Source organism: Heloderma suspectum, chromosome 6 (assembly GCF_057233095.1).
Source record: "Heloderma suspectum isolate Gila_16-S chromosome 6, 16-S_ref, whole genome shotgun sequence".
Taxonomy (NCBI): domain Eukaryota; kingdom Metazoa; phylum Chordata; class Lepidosauria; order Squamata; family Helodermatidae; genus Heloderma; species Heloderma suspectum.
Window position 1 is genome coordinate 31,857,181 of NC_139463.1, and position 19,974 is coordinate 31,877,154.

At 47.1% G+C, this 19,974-nt stretch overlaps 1 protein-coding gene across 1 annotated transcript in view; it reads right to left on the minus strand.

Moving 5' to 3' along the window:
• Window positions 1–18,921, minus strand: part of LOC146340620 (G protein-coupled receptor kinase 5-like) — a 129,940-nt gene extending 111,019 nt beyond the window's left edge. The window contains exon 1 of the mRNA XM_084803916.1: window positions 17,920–18,921. Within this exon, the coding sequence (XP_084660042.1) occupies window positions 17,920–17,971 (52 nt within the window). The 5' untranslated portion in view covers window positions 17,972–18,921. The remainder of the gene's footprint in view (window positions 1–17,919) is intronic.
• Between the last annotated feature and the right edge of the window lie 1,053 nt (window positions 18,922–19,974).

Genomic DNA, 19,974 nt, shown 5'->3' on the forward strand with positions numbered 1-19,974 from the left:
ATTATTTTTCCGCATTACAAAAAATGCCATAAGTTCATGAGTAACTTTCAGCTGTAATTGAAGGGGTTTGACAAAAGTGGGGCACTAACCATTCAGGAGGTACAGCCAGTGGCATATACACACACCCATCACTGGTGGCTCATAAGTAATGGAACAAACTGACATCATTTCAAACTTAAGAGTCGCCTTTCAAAGGATGAAAATCCTTTGCAGTCAATGACTGCCTGAAGTCAGGAACCCATGGACATGACCAAATGCTGAGTTTCCTCCCTCGAGATGCTTTGCCAGGCCTTTACTGCAGCTGCCTTCAGCTGCTGCTTCTTTGTGGGTCTTTCTGCCTTCTGTCTTGTCTTCAGTAAGTGAAAAGCATGCTCTATTGGGTGGAGATCAGGTGACTGACTTGGCCATCAAAGAACATCCCACTTCTTTGCCTTGAGAAACTCTTGGGCAGCTTTTGCTGTATGTTTTGGGTCATTCTCCATCTGCAATATGAAGCGGCATCCTATCAGTTTGGCAGCATTCGGCTGAATGTGAGCAGAAAGTATAGCCCTACACACTTCAGAATTCATCCTGCTGCTTTTATCAGCAGTCAGGTCATCAATAAACACCAGTGACACGGTTCCGTTGGCAGCCATACGTGCCCATGCCATACCACTTCCTCCAGCATGTTTGACAGATGATGTGGTATGCTTTGGATCATGAACTGTTCCTTTCCTTCTCCATACTTTTCTCTTCCCATCATTCTGGTACAAGTTCATCTTGGTTTCATCAGTCCAAAGAATCTTATTCCAGAACTGGGCAGGCTTTTTTAGGTGTTTGCTGGCAAAGACTAATCTGGCCTGTCTGTTCTTGAGCGTTACCAGTGGTTTGCACCTCTGTATTTGCATTCATAAAGCTGTCTCTTGACTGTAGATGTTGACAATGACATGACTACCTCCTCAAGAGGTTTTCTTGACCTGGCTGGATGTTGTGAAAGGGTTCCTCTTCACCATGAGCAGAATTCTGCCATCATCCACTTTAGTTGTCTTCCGTGGTCTTTCAGGCCTTTTGCTGTTGCTGAGCTTGCCAGTTAATTCCTTCTTTTTCAGGATGTTCCAAACTGTTGTATTGGCTACTCCCAATGTTTTTGCTATGTCTCTGATGGGTTTATTTTGTTTCCTTGGCCTAATGATGGCCTCCTTCACTTGCATGGACACCTCTTTGGACCTCACGTTGGAAGTTCCAGTGAACAGCTACCAAATGCAAATGTAACACTCAGAACCACCTCCAGGCCTTTTCTTTGCTTGATTGGTCATGAGGTGCCCAGGAAACAGGCCACACCTGGCCATGCAGCTGCTTTCAGCCATTCGTTCCATTACTTATGAGCCCCCAACGACGGGGTGTGTGTGTGTGTATGCCACTGGCTGTCCTTCCTAAATGGTTAGTGCCCCACTTTTGTCAAACCCCTTGAATTACAGCTGAAAGTCCTGACTTTGCTCCCATCTGGGTGTGTTTCCTTTCAACTTCAATGTCGTGGTGTACAGAGGCCAACTGCCAAAACAGTTATCCTTGTTCCAATATTTCTGGCCCTGACTGTATGTGAGAGAATAAATATATGTCACTGATTTGTAAGCGGGGAGTGTGTGAGGGTGGGAATAAAAATGATAAATGGTTCATCAGGAATGGTTAGGTATTCTACTGTTTTTTAAAGATAGTACAAGTTGTAAAAGTTGAAACAGTTGAGGGCTTGTCTCCATATCACACACAGCTCTTTGGGTTGCTAACATTTTAGCGTGTCAACAGTTTTCAGTACCCTTGTTTTGTTCTTAAATTTAAACAACATAAGTACATGCTATTGTCTTTACATTTTTACAAGTATTCCCATACAATTTCTACATAGTATTACATTTAGATTACATTAAAAGTGCTTTAATTCCCACCCCCTTCAATACTTCAGGTCAAATACTTGTGAGGTATTGAGACAAAAAAAGAACATGGGGTTCTCCCCCTTTTTTTTGTCTTTGCTGTTGACTAAATGCCAGGAAAATAAACATGATAAATTAGATAACTCTCTAGGGCATTAAACATTTTTCTGATACAAATTAAGCTATGCAAATTACTGTAATCAGCATAGGAAAATTTTCCAATTCAGAACTTTCTGGAAAACCCACATCACTAGCAGAATGTAGGTCTGGATCTCCTGGTAAACCTCTGGGTGATTTCCAGTAGACTGGCAAGGATTTCTGACTCCCAGTTATTTAACAACAGCAGCTGAAATGAAGAAAGCTTGAAGTAATCAGGAGTAGATCTTTGCATGGAAGGACAGTGAACTGCGTTCAGTTCTGGTACTCAAAACAAATTCCTGCTCTCAGAATTCTTTAATTTGCAGTGTACTGCAGCAGGCTCTGGTTAGTGGATCTCAGGGTTCTAGTAAAAAACAAAGTAGGCCTCACAAGCCTGAAGTCTGCCCGCTCCTAGCCCAGTGTACTCTGACTGGCAGCAGCTTTCAGGGTTTTGGACAGAGGTCTTATCTTAATCTGTTACCAGATCCTTTTAAAAAAACAAAAACCTGAAAATGCCAGGGATTGCCCCTGGGACTGCAGAAGTGAGGGGGAAAACACACCCTGGCCTCTGACACTGGTCAGGTGACTTAGGGCTCCTGGAAGGCTGCACCTGCTGCCTCCAGGGAAGAACATCCTGGCAAGAGGAAGGTCAGCTTGGCCCCATCCATCAGCCAGAGAAGGAGCGTCTGCTCCAGTGCTTGTTTTCCTCTTCCCTTCCCAATCCTTCTTCCTTTTGAATCACGTTAGTCTGTGAGCCTGCAGGCAGGGACCACCTTATAGTTTAGTATCTGTTCAGCATTGAGAAAAAAATAGGTGCTTTCTAAGTGTTAAGTGATAAATGAATCTATCAGCATGCAAAGCATACTGCTACTAGCACCACATTCATTCATTCATTCATTCATTTTTCTATCCTTCTTCACAAGGAGCCCAGAGCTGCTAACAACCCTTCTAAAAGACTATAACCCATAAACACCATTAAAATCGTAACTCTAACATTACAAACATAATAAAATACAATAAAACCATCACTAAAATAGATAAGACACTGGCCTATAACCCCAAAGCCTGTGCTAATAAATACACCTTAAGCCAGCACCTGAATGACAACAATGTTTGGGACAGCTGAATCTCTACTGGAAGGGAGTTCCACAGCCGAAGTGCCACCACAGAGAAGGCTCTGCCACATGTGGAAGCCCCACGGGCCACTTTCCTCAAGGACACCACAAGCAGAGCCTCCCTGGCAGGTGGTCCTTCAAGTATGTGCTATGGAGCTTTGACCCTTCCTGCATGTTCCTGCTTTAGGTTGTTCCTGTTTTGGGTCTCTGTGTACAATCTTTAGGGTTTCTCGGCAAACTTGGTTGAACTGGTGGGTCTTGTTTGTTGTGCCACTGCAAATTGGAGCTTGACTGACATTCTTGAGTCACCTTGAGCTTAAAATACCTTCCTGCTCTGCTGTGCCACACAGGTCGGCTCAGTTACCCCAACTGATGGGGAGTGACATGGATGAATAGACAGCTCTGCCCTGCAGCAGCGGGTTTGATGAGCAAAAACATCAACACTGCGGAAACGAGAGCACACAGGAAGAAAAGGTCCTGCTTTGATGAGAATTGCTAGGAAAACTAGGCGAGCACTAGATTCAAACATCAAACTTCTGCACAGGAGGCACCCCCCCCATCTCTACCCATCGTGGCCAAAATTGGGGATTATCCGCATTGCAGTGTCCTAGAGTTCATCAGAGTAGGGCTGTGCCCAGGTAAACACACAAAAACATTGACAACATAACACTTTGCTATTTAAAGTGCTTTCTGATCCTTATCTCATCCACCTTCCAAAATCCATAAGATGTTGATTGTTAGCTTTCATAGCTTACAAATAGGCTGAAAGCTGGCTTACCCTTCTTTTGATTGCTGGGCTAAGTGGTTAATTGCCATATTTACTTCCAGGTAAGCAGCAGCAAAAGGTAACTCACTTGAGGAAAGAATCGAAACAAGCAGTCGTAACTACACAACAGGCGGAATCTATAGTGTGGGAGGGAAGGGGGGGAACTAATTCATTCCACATCAACCTTGCAAAACATAAAACTGCAATAACTCATCCAGGGCAAAACCAGCAAGCTTCATAGCGGAAACAGGATTTGAATACAAATCCAGGTTCACTAGCCAGCACTGGCTGGGTCCTCCCAAGAGTTCCAGACGTTATAAAGCTCCCTTGCAATTGCCACGCTCACCAGATCCCTGGGAAAGCAAAATAATTGCCCCCATTGCATGTCTACAGCGGAGTGGAGCAGGGTACGGGTGGAGAGAAAAGCAGATCAATGGCCACTAGTTTTGATGGCTATATGCTGACTCCCGTATGAGAGGCAGTATGCTTCTGTGCACCGATGCAATGAATATGAACTTGAGCTCACTCCGGGAGAGAGTAGAGGACAGGAAGGCCTGGCGTGCTATGGTCCATGGGGTCACGAAGAGTTGGACACGACTTAACGACTGAACAACAACAACAACAACAACATGCTTCTGTGCATGTTACTGGGGAACATGGGTGGGAGGGTGCTGTTGCACTCCCATCCTGCTGGTGGGGTTCCCTTCAACAGCTGGTTGGCCACTGTGTGAACAGAATGCTGGACTAGATGGACCCTTGGTCTGATCCAGCAGGGCTTTTCTTCTGTTCTTAGACAGCTGTCGTTTATAAGTCCGCATTCGTTACACTGCTCTGGGGGGACCCATTTCAGACACTTAGCAAGACAACACTAATCATAGGTCTGTGCGATGCTAAAGCCAGAACTGGTGTCCAAGCAGAAGTCACAATCCTGTCCCATCTACCCTGGGGCATAACATTTGCCCCATAAACCATCAAAGAGAGTGGTCTTCAACCAGTGGCTTATATGACCCACAACTGGGTTGCACACTATGCACACCGTGAGCATAGGATGGCTACTTACAAATCCCCCAAAGAGAGGAAATGCTTCACCCCCTGCCCACCCCCCAGGACAAAAGAAGGCCCAGGTTTGCATAAGATTTGCATATGCTAGTTTGGGGAGGGGCCATAGCTCATTGTGACAGCTTTGCAAGCAGAAGGTCCCTGGTTCGATCCCCGGCTTCTCCAGGTAGAGCGAGGGAAGAATCCTGCCTGAAACCCTGGAGAGCTGCTGCCAGTCAGTGTCGACAATACTGGGCTAGATGACCCAGTGGTCTTACTCAGTATAAGGCAGCTTCCTGTGTTCCTAGTTTAGATGTGGGGAAGACCACGACCAGAAGACTTGCGTGCCTGCTCAGTCTGCCATACAGGACTTAACAGCTGATGGGCAACTTCAAGGCCCACCTTTCTCTTCTTTAAACCAGACTTGGACTGGGCAGCCCTTGAAATAGAGGATGCCTTTAAATCAGGGGTCTAGAACTCCGGCCCGGGGACCAAATCTGCCCCCCTTCCCCTGGCCACACCCTTCCCACCCCAACCACCAATCGTTTGGTGGTTTCCTGACTTTTGTGCAGTTTTTCCCATTCTAAAAGGCTGGAATGCCTCTCCCAGGGCCTGGTTTATTAGCAGTAAAAGCTTTCAGCTAAAATATGCTGGTATTCCGGCCCTGGCCCTCTTGCCTTTCACCCTGCCCACCACTGGAATGCAGCCCCCAAGAACTTCTCTGAATGTGGCACTCGGGCTGAAAGAGGTTCAACATCCCTACTTTAAATAGAGGACTGTCCTTTGATAGCCCTTCAGATAGAGGAGTGTCCTCTGTAATGAAGGGCACATGATCACGCTACTGGGTTCGCCCAGAACCACCGCCGTCATTTTCTTGTTGCTTGTTTAAGTTGTTTGGGGGTTGGGGTTGTGTGTGTTTTTAATAAAGAGAAGGAAAGCGGGAGAAAAAAAGAAGAAAGAGGAGGGAGGGAAAACAGAGGGGGGCGGACACAGAGAAAAGGTACACACAGTAAAAAAGAAAGAAAAGTGAGCTCCTTCTTACGGACTGGAGCTACAGGTGATTCCTGAGACTAAAAACACTGCAGGATACTGCTCTAACACACAAAAGTGCACAATCCACTTTATAAGGAGCTGTTCTGTGGTATTCTGTCAGGCTGGTCTCCAGGGTAAAGTCAGGCGTCTTTAGGGTTTTATATCTTACCCTAACTCTGGGCACTGCAGGCCACACACATCATTTTAGAAGGGCTGTTCATTACCTGAAACTTCTGGGCTTAATCCACTCCTTCCCATTCCACGCAAGGCAAAATTATTAGCTGTCCTCTTATCCTCCATGAATCCCAAGTCTTTCCTGCTGCAACCAGGGTTCAGAGGTTTCTCATCCTGCAGGAAGCATGCTGTATAGGGCCAAATCTACTCATTCATGTTAACAGCCAAACAAAGCCAGACTATAGCTTAGTGCAGTAGCAGGCAAGCAGAATAGGGTGGGGACCAGATGACCCCTCACACAGCCGTCCATGGGCTGAATGACATCAGAAAGCATGGTCATGCCAATGTCCTTAGCAGGCACATCAAAACAATAATCTTCCTGGCACGTCCACCAGGAACTGGCCTTGCTGTGAGCGGGGCTTCTCCCATTGGGGAGAGGACACCAGGCAGACACAGCTGCTGCTCCCCCATCCCCTTGTTATCTCTGATTGACGTAACAAGGGGGTTTCCCTGCACACTGCTTCCCCTCCATTGGTCAGAGATTCCCCTGCACTCCGCTCACCCTCCATTCTTTGGAGATAACAAGGGGATTCCCCTGCACACTGCTCACCCTCCACTGGTCAGAGATAACAAGGGGATTCCTCTCCCCGCCTCATCACAAAGACCCTGGTATGTGCAAGGTTTCATGAGGAGAATGGATGAGGCCCACAGAGGCAGCCCAAGCCTTCATGGGCCAGAGACTCCCCTCCCCTGTATATAATGAACCTGGGTGAATCTTGGGCTCTTGGGCTTCCTCTCCTGGTGCAGCCACGCAGAGTTCTGAACCTTGTATTTCCATTTTCAATTAACTGCAACTTAGTGTTACATCCAAAACCTAACCTGTGGTTAATCTTAAGTATGATTTATTGAAAGAAGCCCACATCATCACATTAGTTTGAAGCTGGTTTGTTTCAGTAAACATAGTTATGACAAACCACATTTGCCCATGTTCAGCCACAACGCTAAACTGCAGTTCGTAAAGACACAGATGAAAAAACCTTGCATTTCCTCTTTGCAGACATGCTGGAGGGGGAAAAGCACGAGCCCGAGGTTCACCTAGCATTGTTTGCGTTACACTAAACCGCAGCGTAGTATTATGTCTGAATGAAGCTAACCTGTTAAATACATGAAAAGCATCTCTCTGTTTTTGTTTTGAAAACTGCAGTGGCAGGGAGGGCCAACCTGGAACAGAACTGCACTGCACAGGACAGTGGGTTTACCCTGGGTTTACCCTGCCTCCTACAGTCCTTATTGAACCCCCAACCTTGCAAACTGCTATTAGCACCAATCGTAGCTTCCTTCCTGGGGGTGGGGGGGCAGTGATTTTCATCAGAACTCCAGCATTGGCTCAAAAAGTTATACCCCCCCACACACTCACACACAACACAGTTCTGAAAATAAAAAACACAGATGTTAAATGTGAGCATGCATTTAAAATATCACGTAGCTTGGCCCATAATAAATACTAAGATTTATAAAAGGAAACAGTATTTCTACACTGACTACTCCATACCCTCAATTCAACACTGCTTAATTTAGAAGCTTTTTTTTAGGCTAGAGAAGAGAATTTTCAGTGTGTTCCACAACTATTCTCATAGCAGCCGCTGAGGTTGACTTACAAAACTCTAGGATTGTGAAAGCACAGATAGGAAGTCAAGAGCCTTGTAAAAAAAATATGATCTCTGCAATTAGAATCAATCTTGTGCACTAAAACCTTTGCCTTATACAATGTACATTGAATATGGGTGTGGTGGTAGTGGGGAATCAGTATGATGCCCACTCTCCCTGCTCCCCTCCAAAGGATGTATGGATTTTGTTCAGGCATCTCTCATTCCGACATCCGCTCATTGATGGAACTGGATTTATTTTAGGGATGTAAGAGAATTTTATTCCACTCGCGTAGGTACACATTAGCGTTAATGCTCATTAGCAGAAGTGTGCATTAGTGATAATGAACATTAATGGAGGTGTGCATTAGTGTTAATGTGTGTTAGCACAAGTACGTATTTGCACAAATCTCCCCCAAAAGTAAAAAACTGGTCCGCAACTCCTCAGAATCTGCATGAGTTGAAAAAAGCTGTTCCGCTGCAGAATCTGCAGGTTCATAAAAATCTGAACTCCCTACCCCCTGCCCTTCCCCGGAGCTACCTCAAAGTCTGACCAGGGCATCCATGCATACGACTGGACACATACAGGCTTGGCATGCATGACTGGAAACCCTGGCCCTATAGGATTCCTGCTTGTATGGACAGCATCTCTATGCATACAGCTTGCACGTGCGCTCTAGTCTATTCAGACCTTCTGATGAATTTGGGGAGGTAAGGAGCAGGGACAGCAATTAACATCTTGACTTCCTTCCTCCCCCACTCCCCCTTCATGTGTCTATTGAGCATCTCTGAGGAGGACTCTTGAATCTATTAGTTCCAGCATACAAAGTCTGTGGTGACATCAAGAATAGCAGAATTGGGATTTTAACAAGAAGCATGGTAGAAAGGAATAGTTAAGTGTACATGGGAGAATGGCAGAGAGAGAGAGAGAGAGAGAGAGAAAATGAATGAGATCTTTAGGACAAGATGTTCTGCTTCTTGATACTGCAGGAACTGCCTTCGGACATTAGCATGACCTCTAAACAGGGCTGGCCCAAGAAATTGTGCTGCCTTTGAGGCAAACTAGCCCATTAGCGCTATTTGAGTTTGCGGACTGACACTGTTGGATACTACCTCAAGTTTCAAATGCCTGGTGAAACTTTGCACACTTTGACTGAGTTCAAATGTATTGCTAAACCATAGTTTAGCATTAGGGCAGGCATGGGGAATGTTGGTGGAACAGGGAACCAGATGCTCCCTGCAACTCCCACCAGCCCTAGCCAGCATAGCCAATGGTGACAACAATGGGAGTTGTAGTCCAACAACATCTGGAGGGCCACATGGTCACTGCCCCTGCTCTGGGCACATGTGACCAGACACACTGAAAGAGATGCGAACATCTATCTTGCCTGTTAAAACAGCCTTCTGGCTGTGTGGAAAATGTCGGCTCAAGTTCTTCCATTCAGTCTCAGCCAAGTGTAGTACACAGCTGTGGTTCATCAAAGCACTTGAGGTCTGAGCCCTGCCCGGCACTGACTTTCGCTGCTGAAATAATTCACAATGCCACATAATACGACAGGGGTGGGCAACATGCAGCACCAGGGTCACATTTGCCGCCCTGCTGCCGAATTCTGACGAGGCCACCGCCATTTTTGTTCCTTTTAAAAGAAAGTAAAGCCCTATTTGGGCTTTGAAAATTCCCCCACACGATTAGACAACCAGACTACCTCCCCCCACTTCCTTATCACCAGTCTTGTCCTCCTCTACATGAGGGGTGTCAAAGTTTAGGCTGGTGGGCCGAATTGGGCCTGGGGTCTGAACATGACCCTCAGGGGTTTTCCAGATGGCCACGCCCCCTTTCCCCCAATCGCTGATCAGATCATTTGGTGGTCTCCCAGCCTTTGCACAGTTCCCCCGCCCCCCGCATCCTACGAGGCTGAAATTCCTCTCCTAGGCTTAGATCTTTAAGTAAGAGCTTTAAACTAAAACATACTGGTATTTTGCGCTCTGCCCCTTTGCCTTTGACCCAGCCCCCTTTTGCCTTCAACACCCACCCACCACTGGAATGGGCCCCCCTAGAGCTTCCCCAGAATTGAATTCAGCCCTTTGGCTGAAAGACGTTCGAATGTGCCTCTGTTCTACACATTCAAAGGCAAATGTCTGTTCTACTCATGTTGGCTCCCTCCCTGATTTAAAACTATGGGCGATCGGGGTCTCAGTTGTTTGGGGAGCCTATCAAAGAAGAACAGACTCCCCACTGCAGATGGCCACCCTCCAACTTGTGCAGGGTGATGGGGGTGGAGTGGGCAGAGCTAGCATGCTCAGTCCCACTTGCTTGCATGCAATTCTAACTGTGCAGGGCTGGGTGTGTGTGTGTGTGTGTGGATTTCAGTGCCCAGATAGGGCTTAAGAGAGGGAGGGAAGGCCAGAGAAATGGGTGATTATTGTTGTTATTATTTATTACATTCATATCCCACCTTTCTTCCTCTTGTAAGGAATACAAGGCAGCTTACATGATTCTCCACCTCTCCATTTTTTCCTCACAACAACCCTGTGAAGTAGGTTAGGCTGAGAGTCAGTGACTGGCCCAAAGTCAGCCAGGGAGCTTCATGGCTGAGTGGGGACTAGAACCCAGATCTCCCATGTCCCAGTCCAACACTCGAACCGCTGCACCACACCGGGTCTTTAAACGTAAAGGAGGACAGAGCTACTTTACCTTTACTATTTGTACAAGAGAAGATATTCTGGGATTGCTATAGCTCTCCTCATCTCTGCCGGTCAAGCTACATTTATAAAACCCAATTCTATACAGCCATCAGAATATAATAACCTGATGCTCTCTTTTGCATCTGTGGAGAGGGAAGAAAAAGAGGCATATACCGTAAATATACACCTCGCAAGTGCCGTTTTGCAGTTTGGGATTAAACAGCGCTCCTAGCTCTGAAAAGGCTGAAGACTGCTAGATTAGAGCTGGGACTGGCAGAAGATTCATCAGGCTGTTCTACTAGATCTCTGGGTGATTTGCAGATCAGCAAGGGTTTCTGATTTCCAGAAGAATAGCAAAGCTTTTCCCTCCCCTAAATTTGGTTGCTGAAAAAGAACGCCAGGGTGGGGATAGACTCTTGTACAAACACAAGCCTAGCAAAACCTCTGCAAGAAAAGACAAGAAATGTAGGAATGCAGGAAGCTGCCTTGACCAGGAAGTCTACTGGTCTATCTAGCCCAGTATTGTCGACAATGACTGGCAGCAACGGTTCTCCAGGAGTTCAGACAGGATTCTTTCCTAGCCCTACCTGGAGATGCCGAAGATTGAACCCGGGACCTTCTGCATGCAAAGCAGGTGCTCATCCACTGAGCCATGACCCCTCAGATATTTAATATTTAGTTCACGGGGAGGCAGGATCTTCTGCTGGGTGATTTGCAATAGATCAGCAAGAGTTTCCAGCTCCCACTAGCTGAACAAACAGTGACAACAACAAAAACGTTTTCCTCTCCTAAAATAAGGCGCTGATATCAAAGATGCTTGGAGGGAAAGTGGGCTAGATATGCGCATGGAAAGGATTTGTGTGCGAGTTCCAGTTCTGGTACCACAAAAAAATAAAGGCAACTGTGTTGGCCATAAGAAAAAATCCAAAATCCATTTCGGGCAATACCCTTATTTGACCAATTCAAAGATCCCCCCAAAATATTGAAAATTAATTCCTAGCCTGAGCATATGTTCAGAGGCACTTTGTTCCTCGATTCAGTATCCCATTCCTGAGCCACTATTCCACACATGGCTCCAACTAGGAGAACTCAGGGTCTTAATGAAAAACAAAGTAGAACCCTAAATGCTGGCCACCCCTGATTTAGTCATCCACAAAAGGATGATTCTGCAAGAGGGCTGTCACTTAATTTAAGAAATCTGAGTCAATAAGTTTTAATTCATGGTGCTATTTATTGGATCTGCATATGGGTTAAAGCAGGAGCAGGCAATACAGTGCCCACAAGCCGAACGCAGCCCTTGTTGACTCTGAAATTCAGTTTTGTAAAGGTCAGTTTTTAATGATGTCCACAGTGGCTACAGAGCACCAGAAGGGTCGGAATGAGCTTGTTTACAAGTAGCCAGCACGGATGACATTTTTTACTTTTCAGCACCTCCGGGGGACAGGGGGTGGCCTCTGGACCTCCCAAAGTTGCCCACCCCTGTTTAAAAAAATGTCCCAAAGCAAGAAACATACTTTCACTGTTTTACATGATGGCTGCCCTCTTCCATAGATCCTTCTGAATAAGAGAGATGGCAGGTGCCTCTTAAGATGTGGCATGCAAGCTGCAGGTCTTATGAGTTCTTGTATTAAAAGTAAAATTCTTTTATACTCCTACTCAGTTAACTGGGAGCACTTTCTTTAGTTGCTTATAAGCGTTTTTAATCAATTAGGGAGCAATCCTATCTAGAAAGGCGGCCGCCTCTGAACTTGGAGGCAACTGCCTATCCAAAGCTGGGCAGCAGAAGCACAGAGGGGATCGTTCCCCCCGTACTTCTCCTGCCCTGCTTTTTCAGCTAGAACGCCGATTGCGGCTGTCTAGCCGTGGGAGCACGGAGCGGGGAAGGAGGCTGCTGTACGACACATAGGATGTGTCATACAGGCAGTTACGCTCTCCCCGCCCCGGAACGCCCCCAGCCACGGCCCTTTCCGGCCGCTCCACGCTCCTCTTGCGAGTGCGGAGGACAGGGCAGTTCCATGCTGCCTCCGAGGCAGCACGGAAGTGGGGGGAGGTTGGTTCTCCGGGACTGACCTTGAAGCGCGGGCTTCCGAGGTCAGTTCCTGGAAAACAACATATCCTATGGCTGTCTAGCCGCTGTCTAGCAGCCATAGGATTGCTCCCTTAATTGATTAATGAATGTTGCAGGCCTACAGGACAATCAAGCAGGCTATACTTCATAGAGCACAACAGTTGACTGGCCCGAAAATGGATCAGTCCTCTACTATGACATCAGCAAAACTAAGGTAATTACAACTAAGGTAATTACAAGCAGGCAGGCCATGATGGCACCTCTGGCTGCAAAGCAGTGCCATGACATCAGAGCAGATCAACCAGTGGCATCAAACAGGCCCATAGCCAGCCTAAAAGTTGGGGGAGGGGTGCCAAAAAAAAGTAGGGGAGGCAGTTCATCTGGTTTGCAGGGTTTTTTTAAAAGACAAACTTATAAATTGTTTTAAATTATTTGTAAAAAAAGGGGGGGAGAAAACTTAGGGGGGGATTTAGGGGGGGCAGACCCTCCCTAGCCCACCCCTGGCTACGGCCCCGGCATCAAGAATGGTGAGGTAGGCAGAAATTAACAACATATCAAGGAAGACCAGGTTCAAGGAGACTGTAAGGGAGAACCACAAGAAAAATACAGCTCAGAGTTCTGATGAGCCCTTAGCTATCTGGTTTAGTTAAAAGAAATTGCCATCAGGCTGGCAAATGAGCCAAGTTGCATGCTAAAAAAAAAAGTGAATAAGTCATGATGCTGCTGCCACCATAATTTAATTCTTATGTATAATTAGCAGTGTGCTAAGTGCCGAGCAGAAAATAGTAGCAGTACAGTTTCTGCTTAGAGGGCTGACAGTGCACATCTAAAAGATAGAGATCAGGAGCTGGGAGGTACACCCAAGGGTTGGCACCTGAATAATGAAGATGGGATGGAAGAAACAGTTGGCAGTGGAGGTGCAGGTAAGGCATTGCTAAGGTGATGGCTCAGGATCATTCTGCTGGGGAATTTCCCTCAAGGCCCTAATTACAGCAACTATTTAGGACAGAAACAGTCACTTTGTTGTTCAGTCGTTAAGTTGTGTCCGACTCTTCGTGACCCCATGGACCATAGCACGCCAGGCCTTCCTGTCCTCCGCTCTCTCCCAGAGTGTGCTCAAGTTCATATTCATTGCATCAGTGATGCTGTCTAGCCACCTCATCCTCTGCCGTATTCCTACATGTCTAATAGGAAACCTTCCCACCACAAGAGTCAGGGTGGTGTGAGTGCTGGACTGTGAAGACCTGGGTTCTAGTCCCCACTCTGCCATGAGGCTGACTGTGTGGCTTTGGGCCAGTCACTGACTCTCAGCCTACTCTACCTCACAGGGTTGTTGTGAGGTTAAAATGGAGAGAAGGATCACGTATGTAGCCTTGGCCTCCTTGGAGGAAAAGGCGGGATAGAAATGTAACAAATAAATAAATAAATAAATAAATAAATTCCTGCTGCAAGCTGCTTTAGAAGAACATTCCTACGCCTTTCAAACTGTAACGAGAGACTAGTTTGCCTTTGCTTAAGGCTGCTCTCATTGTGCAAAGAAATTCCATCCTCAGGCCAGTGCTTTTAATAACTTCCCACCACCAAGGAGATAGTTAAAAAGTACTGATTGCGTTCACACATCTATGGGTCAAGCTTATTTCCATTTCAACATTTTTCATGTCACTGAGGAGCTCAGGAAGGCATAATGTAGTCAGGTTTGTCTTTGTCTCCCCCCCCCCCCCCCGTTAGCCTGTGAAGTAGCTTAGGTTGAGAGATAGTCACTGGCTCAACATCACGCCGGGCTCATGGTTCAGCAGCGATTTGAACTCTGTTTTCCCTGGTCAACATCCAACATTGCCCACTATACTACATTGGCTCTGAAGCCGAACTTGAAGCCAGCTCTGGGCAGAACCCAGCCTGGCCCTCCATTCGCAAGATGACACAAGTCTTGGCCCGGATTGGCCTTTAATATGTTGACTTCTAGGAGCAAAATCTAGATCCTCCTTTTATTTCAGGGCACACTCTCACTGCTTTCCGGAGGATCTGTGATGCCTTCCTCATCCAGACCCATGTTCACCACCTCTCTCTCCATATGTCATTGGGAGGCACTCTTGGCAGTTCTCTAGTAGCCACACTTCAGCCTCCTCCCTCCCACAACTAGCAAAAATGGCTGGGAAGGCTGGGGTTGGTTGTAGCAACCAAATGTCGCTTCAATATATGAAACTGCACCCGATACATACAGCCATCATGTGTCTCTCTCCGTCTCCTCTACACACTCATTGTCACAGTGCATACAATACTGCGTGATCTTTCCCAATCAAGGTTTCCACTGCATGTCTGTTCAGAGAGACGGCCACGTAACTATAAATGTCATCAGCATGCATGCAGGGCACATGTAGTTTTCCTACATGGAAGTGACAGCTGCACAGGGATGTTTTCTGCGTGATACATCCCTGAAACAATATAACTCCTTTGCCCAAGCAACTGGACATGGATCAGCTGGTCATGCTGATAGTACTTTGGAACCTCTATTTTGTATAGAAGAAAGAAGGGAAGGGCTGTAGCTCAGTGGTAGAGTATATGCTTTGCATGCAAAAGGTCCCAGGTTCAACTCTTGGCATCTCCAGGTAGGGTTGCTGCCAGTTAGTGGCATGGTTAAGACAACACGACAAGCCAGAGTATGGGCTGAGTGTTGTTGTTGAACCCTGGGTTGTTGAATTGTGAGTTGCTGTGTTGTGTAAACCCACCCACATTAACAAACCATGGTTCATTAACTACAAACAACTCACAGTTCATAATTCACCAAGAAACCATGGTTCTTTGTAGGTTGTTCGTGGTTAACAAACCATGGTTTGTTAGCATGGCTGGGTTATACAACAACCCACAATTCAACAAGCCATGATTCAACCTGTACTCTGGCTTGTTGTGTTGTGTGAACCCAGCCAACGTCAACTATGTTCACCAACCTGGTGCCCTCCAGCTGTGCTGGTCCAGGATGATGGCAGTTGTAGGCTAACACATTGGGGCAGGGGTACCTGGATGCAGAAGGCTGCTGTAGATGGACTAACTGTCGCAGTTTCCTACATTCCCTGTTGATGTCTCTAACCCAGTCCTGGATGGACCCCATGGGAGATACTATGCTTCACTCAGTTCCCCTGCTATCAACATGCCTACTGCTTGGATTCATTTGGGGCTTTCTAGGGAAAGTGTCTTGCAACACTGAAAAATATAGTTCTTTGTTTTGGAAGATTGTAACCAGACAGAATATGTGGCTCCAGCTCCCAACAAAATTAGTCATTCTGAGAGGCCCCAAGCCCAATTACAAAAGGTTTAAGAATTCAGGAACTGGGATTGTTTTCATTTTTAAAGGTTACGTAGGGACAACCCATATTTCAGCATTGTGTCACATCTCCCTCATGTGTGCCATTCATTCAAATGGTCAAGAAAGTGTCCTCATTGTACCAGCAGGGCTTGTGATGTCTGGCTGGGGCCAGATATCAAACCTATCAAGATGAGAATTTCTCTTGAGAAGGCCTAGAGAAAACAAGCGCATTAGACCTACCACGTCTACACACCCCAGGTGCAGCAACTCTGCTCCAGCATGTCAAATTGGATCAAATCGACATAGCGGGTTTTGCTGCATCTTGTGAAGACGCTTAGCTCTAGAATACAGAGGTAGTAGTAAAGATAAAGCCTACAGTATCTGTTTTCCAAATTCCTGTGATGTAGCTTTTGCTTTTCCTTTTCCCATCAAAGGGCCCTGCACGGATTTTCCCACCCCCCTGCCCCCTTTCAAGGTTTTCGAGAGAAAGAGCTGTGAGCATTGAGCATCATATACATCAAGGTTTCTGTCTAAAGGCAAGCCTTGTATTAGGCTCGCTCATGTAAATGGCAATGCAGTGCTTTCCTGCAGAGCCATCCTGAAGTCTCCAGCTCTAACAACCACTGTATTAAAACACACCACATGCACACACACACACATATAGACATACACACAGTATTTATACATGCCGAACCAAAATTTGTGAGCATTTATTTGCCGGACAAAGATTTATGGGGTATTTAGCGCTTATCTTCACTACATTGATCCACAGCAATCTAAGGCATCGGAAACATACATCTGATCTGTGGATCCATATATTGTAACTCACATGCCCTGTCTATGCCCAGTGTCATGCCACACACACACACACACCCGGCAACACACTGGAATTAGTGCAGTGTGCCATTTTGGCATTAAAGAGGGATGCACTGCCTTGCTGTCATTTGCAAAGTGTTCAACGAGGCCAGTAATATAAAGACAATAATAACAATAACAATAATTAAAATGCTGCACACTTTTAATGTACAAAATGTTATACCAACTTTACGTTGCCCATCTTTTCCGTGACGCAATAAAAGGTTAGTAGTATTCCCATTTTACACATGGGAGTACAGAATCTAAGAGACTGTGCCTTAGTCTAAGCCTACACAAGTCTGTGGGTGAAGTGCGGTTGCAACCCTAAGCCAAATCCAGCATTTTGCTTATCTCCAATAAAGAAGCCTATCTGTAGGAGGATATGGGGAGCTGAAATAAGTCCCTTAAAAGGTTGGGGCTTTTTTAAAAAAGCAACTAAATGGACGTTAAGACCAAAACCTTTAGGCTACTATCCTACGCACACCCACTTGGAACTAAGCACACACACACCAAACTCAAGGGGACTTATTCTGAATAAAGCATGCCTAGGATCATGCTGCACATTTAAGATCTCGCCAAAACACGTAGAATAGTGGCTTTTTAAAAATAAAGGTCTTTGACCTGTTTCCATTTGGCAACTCAAATACTAGTTTCACTGGCCCAGTGAATTGCCACTCTGCACATGCCGCCCTACCCGAGTACCACTCTAACAGTTTGAGTGTTGGACTAGGACTGGGTAGAGAACCTGGGTTTAAATCCCCAGCTCAGCCATGAAGCTCACTGGGGAACATCGAACCCATCAGGACTATCTCTGAGCCTAGCCAACCTTGCAGGGCTGCTGTGAGGATAAAATAGAGCGTGCATGTGTTGGAGAATCGTGTAATTACCCCTGAGTTCCTGGTGGAAGGGCAGATTTTTAAATATATATATATATGCAGAAAGATCAGTAAATTGCCCTGTACCAACAACACACCCACCTATAGCACACACACACACACACACTCAGCTGTCACGCCAGGAAAACCAAGCAAGCCCCCATCGCCACACGGGGACGGCCAGATGCCGGATGCGCAGTCCAACTTTCTTTCTGCTAAAATCATTATGTGAGTTCGAAGGAGAGGAGCCGCCGCCGCCGCCCTCCCTCCCGGAGTCCAGCAGCACAGACACACCGCGTTGCCTGGATAGCCCCTCTCTTACCTTCTCTGGCTTTGAGCAAGACTGTGTTGGCTACGATATTCTCCAGCTCCATAATTTTCCAGCTTGGAAGATGCTGCGGCAGGGTCGGGAAGTGGGGGGAGAAATAAGAAAGAGCAAAAAAAAAAAAAAAGGAAAAGGGAGGGGGAAGCAGCCGTTTTCTTCGCGATCGTCTTTAGGGCGATATTTTTCCCACACCTTTTTCAAAAGAGGCCGGCAGCATCCGAGACCTCAAGGTATCACAGCGCTCCAAACGAAAAAAAAATATATATTCCTTTTTCCTCCGCGAAACCAAGAGGATAAAAAGCAAGATCGGAGAGAGGGGGTGTGGTGTGGGGGAGGACCAAGACTTTCCCCCTCCCTTCCCGGGAGTAAAAGCCGCAATGCAATTTAGGCAGAGGGATCCCCTCACCCGATCGATCGCCCCCCTCCCGCCCCCGCGCACACCAGACGCGCACACCCTGGCAGAAGGCTTTGCAGCGCCGGGGAGATCCTCTCGGGTTAAGCTGTGAGGGGGCGGAGGGGGTGTCAGCAGCGCTGGGAAAAAGCCCCCTCCCCCCCTCCCCAGCAGACCATTTCCAGATGGGGGAGGGGGAAAAAACACTTAAAGTCCAGCCCCCGGGGTGTCCAGTTTAGGGGCGCGATTGTTCTTCCACGGCCAGTTTTTAAAGAAAAATAAAACAGAAGAAAGGGGGGAATCCAGCCCACCCCCCACGCGGGCAAGGGAAGCGAGAGAGCGCTGGAATCTTTTCTGCCCCAGCGGCAGCAGGAAATAGCATGGACTAGGAGACTGTAGCAATCAAACTGGCTACAAAACGCTCCAGGAGGGCGGGGCCTGTGGCCCAGTGACGTCGCCGCCCCGGGGGCGGGGCCCAGATGTGTCAACGTCCTAGGAGTTATGTAACCTCCTTTTACCCACCTTCTTCCAAAAAAAAAAAGTTTTCTTTTTCTTTTTCCTAAAGAAGAGGTCTCAAGTGCATCCTGGGAAATGTAGTCTGCTCGGGAAACTGCGGCTAGGTTGCGCGCCAGAGCATCCACACTGAAGAAAGGGCCAAGGAAAGCGGGGGAAGGAGGGCGGGATCCTCTCTCCTTCTCCCTGACCGGCCCTGCCGCGCGGGGGCTCAATGGAACCAGGTGTGAGCCCAGTTCAGGACATGCCGCAAAAGGGCAGTGGCAGAAGAAACGCACCCCAGCTTTTCCCATCCGTGCTTTTGATTCGATTTAAAAACAAAAAATCGTGCTGCTACAGGGTCTCCCTCTTCCGCTTCCCCCTTTTCCTCACAACAACCCTGCGATGGAGGCTTAGGGGCCGAGAGCGATTGGTTCAAGACCAGTCAGTAAAGCAGAGATGGGGGATGTATGGCCCTCCAGCTGTTCCGGGGTTCCAACTCCCTTCATCCACTGCAGCTGTGCTGGCTGGGGCTGGTGGGTATAGAATAGAATCATAGGATAGTAGGGTTGGAAGGGGCCTACAAGGCCATCGAGTCCAACCCTCTGCTCAGTGCAGGAATCCAGGTGAGAGCATCCCTGACAGATGGCTGTCCAGCCTCGTCTTGAACGCCTCCAGTGTGGGAGAGCCCACTACCTCCCTAGGTAATTGGTTCCATTGTCGCATTGCTCTAACAGTCAGGAAGTTTTTCCTGATGTTCAGCCGGAATCTGGCTTCCTGTCACTTGAGCCCATTATTCCGTGTCCTGCACTCTGGGATGATCAAGAAGAGATCCTGGCCTTCTTCTCTGTGACAACCTTTCAAGGACTTGAAGAGTGCTATCATATCTCCCCTCAGTCTTCTCTTCTCAAGGCTAAACATGCCCAGTTCTTTCAGTCTCTCTTCATAGGGCTTTGTTTCCAGTCCCCTGATCATCTTGGTTGCCCTCCTCTGAACCCTCTCCAGTTTGTCTGCATCCTTCTTGAAATGTGGTGCCCAGAACTGGACACAGTACTCCAGATGAGGCCTAACCAGTGCTGAGTAGAGGGGAACTAGTACTTCCCGGGATTTGGAAGCTATGTTTCTATTAACGCAGCCCAAAACAGCATTTGCCTTTTTTGCAGCCACAT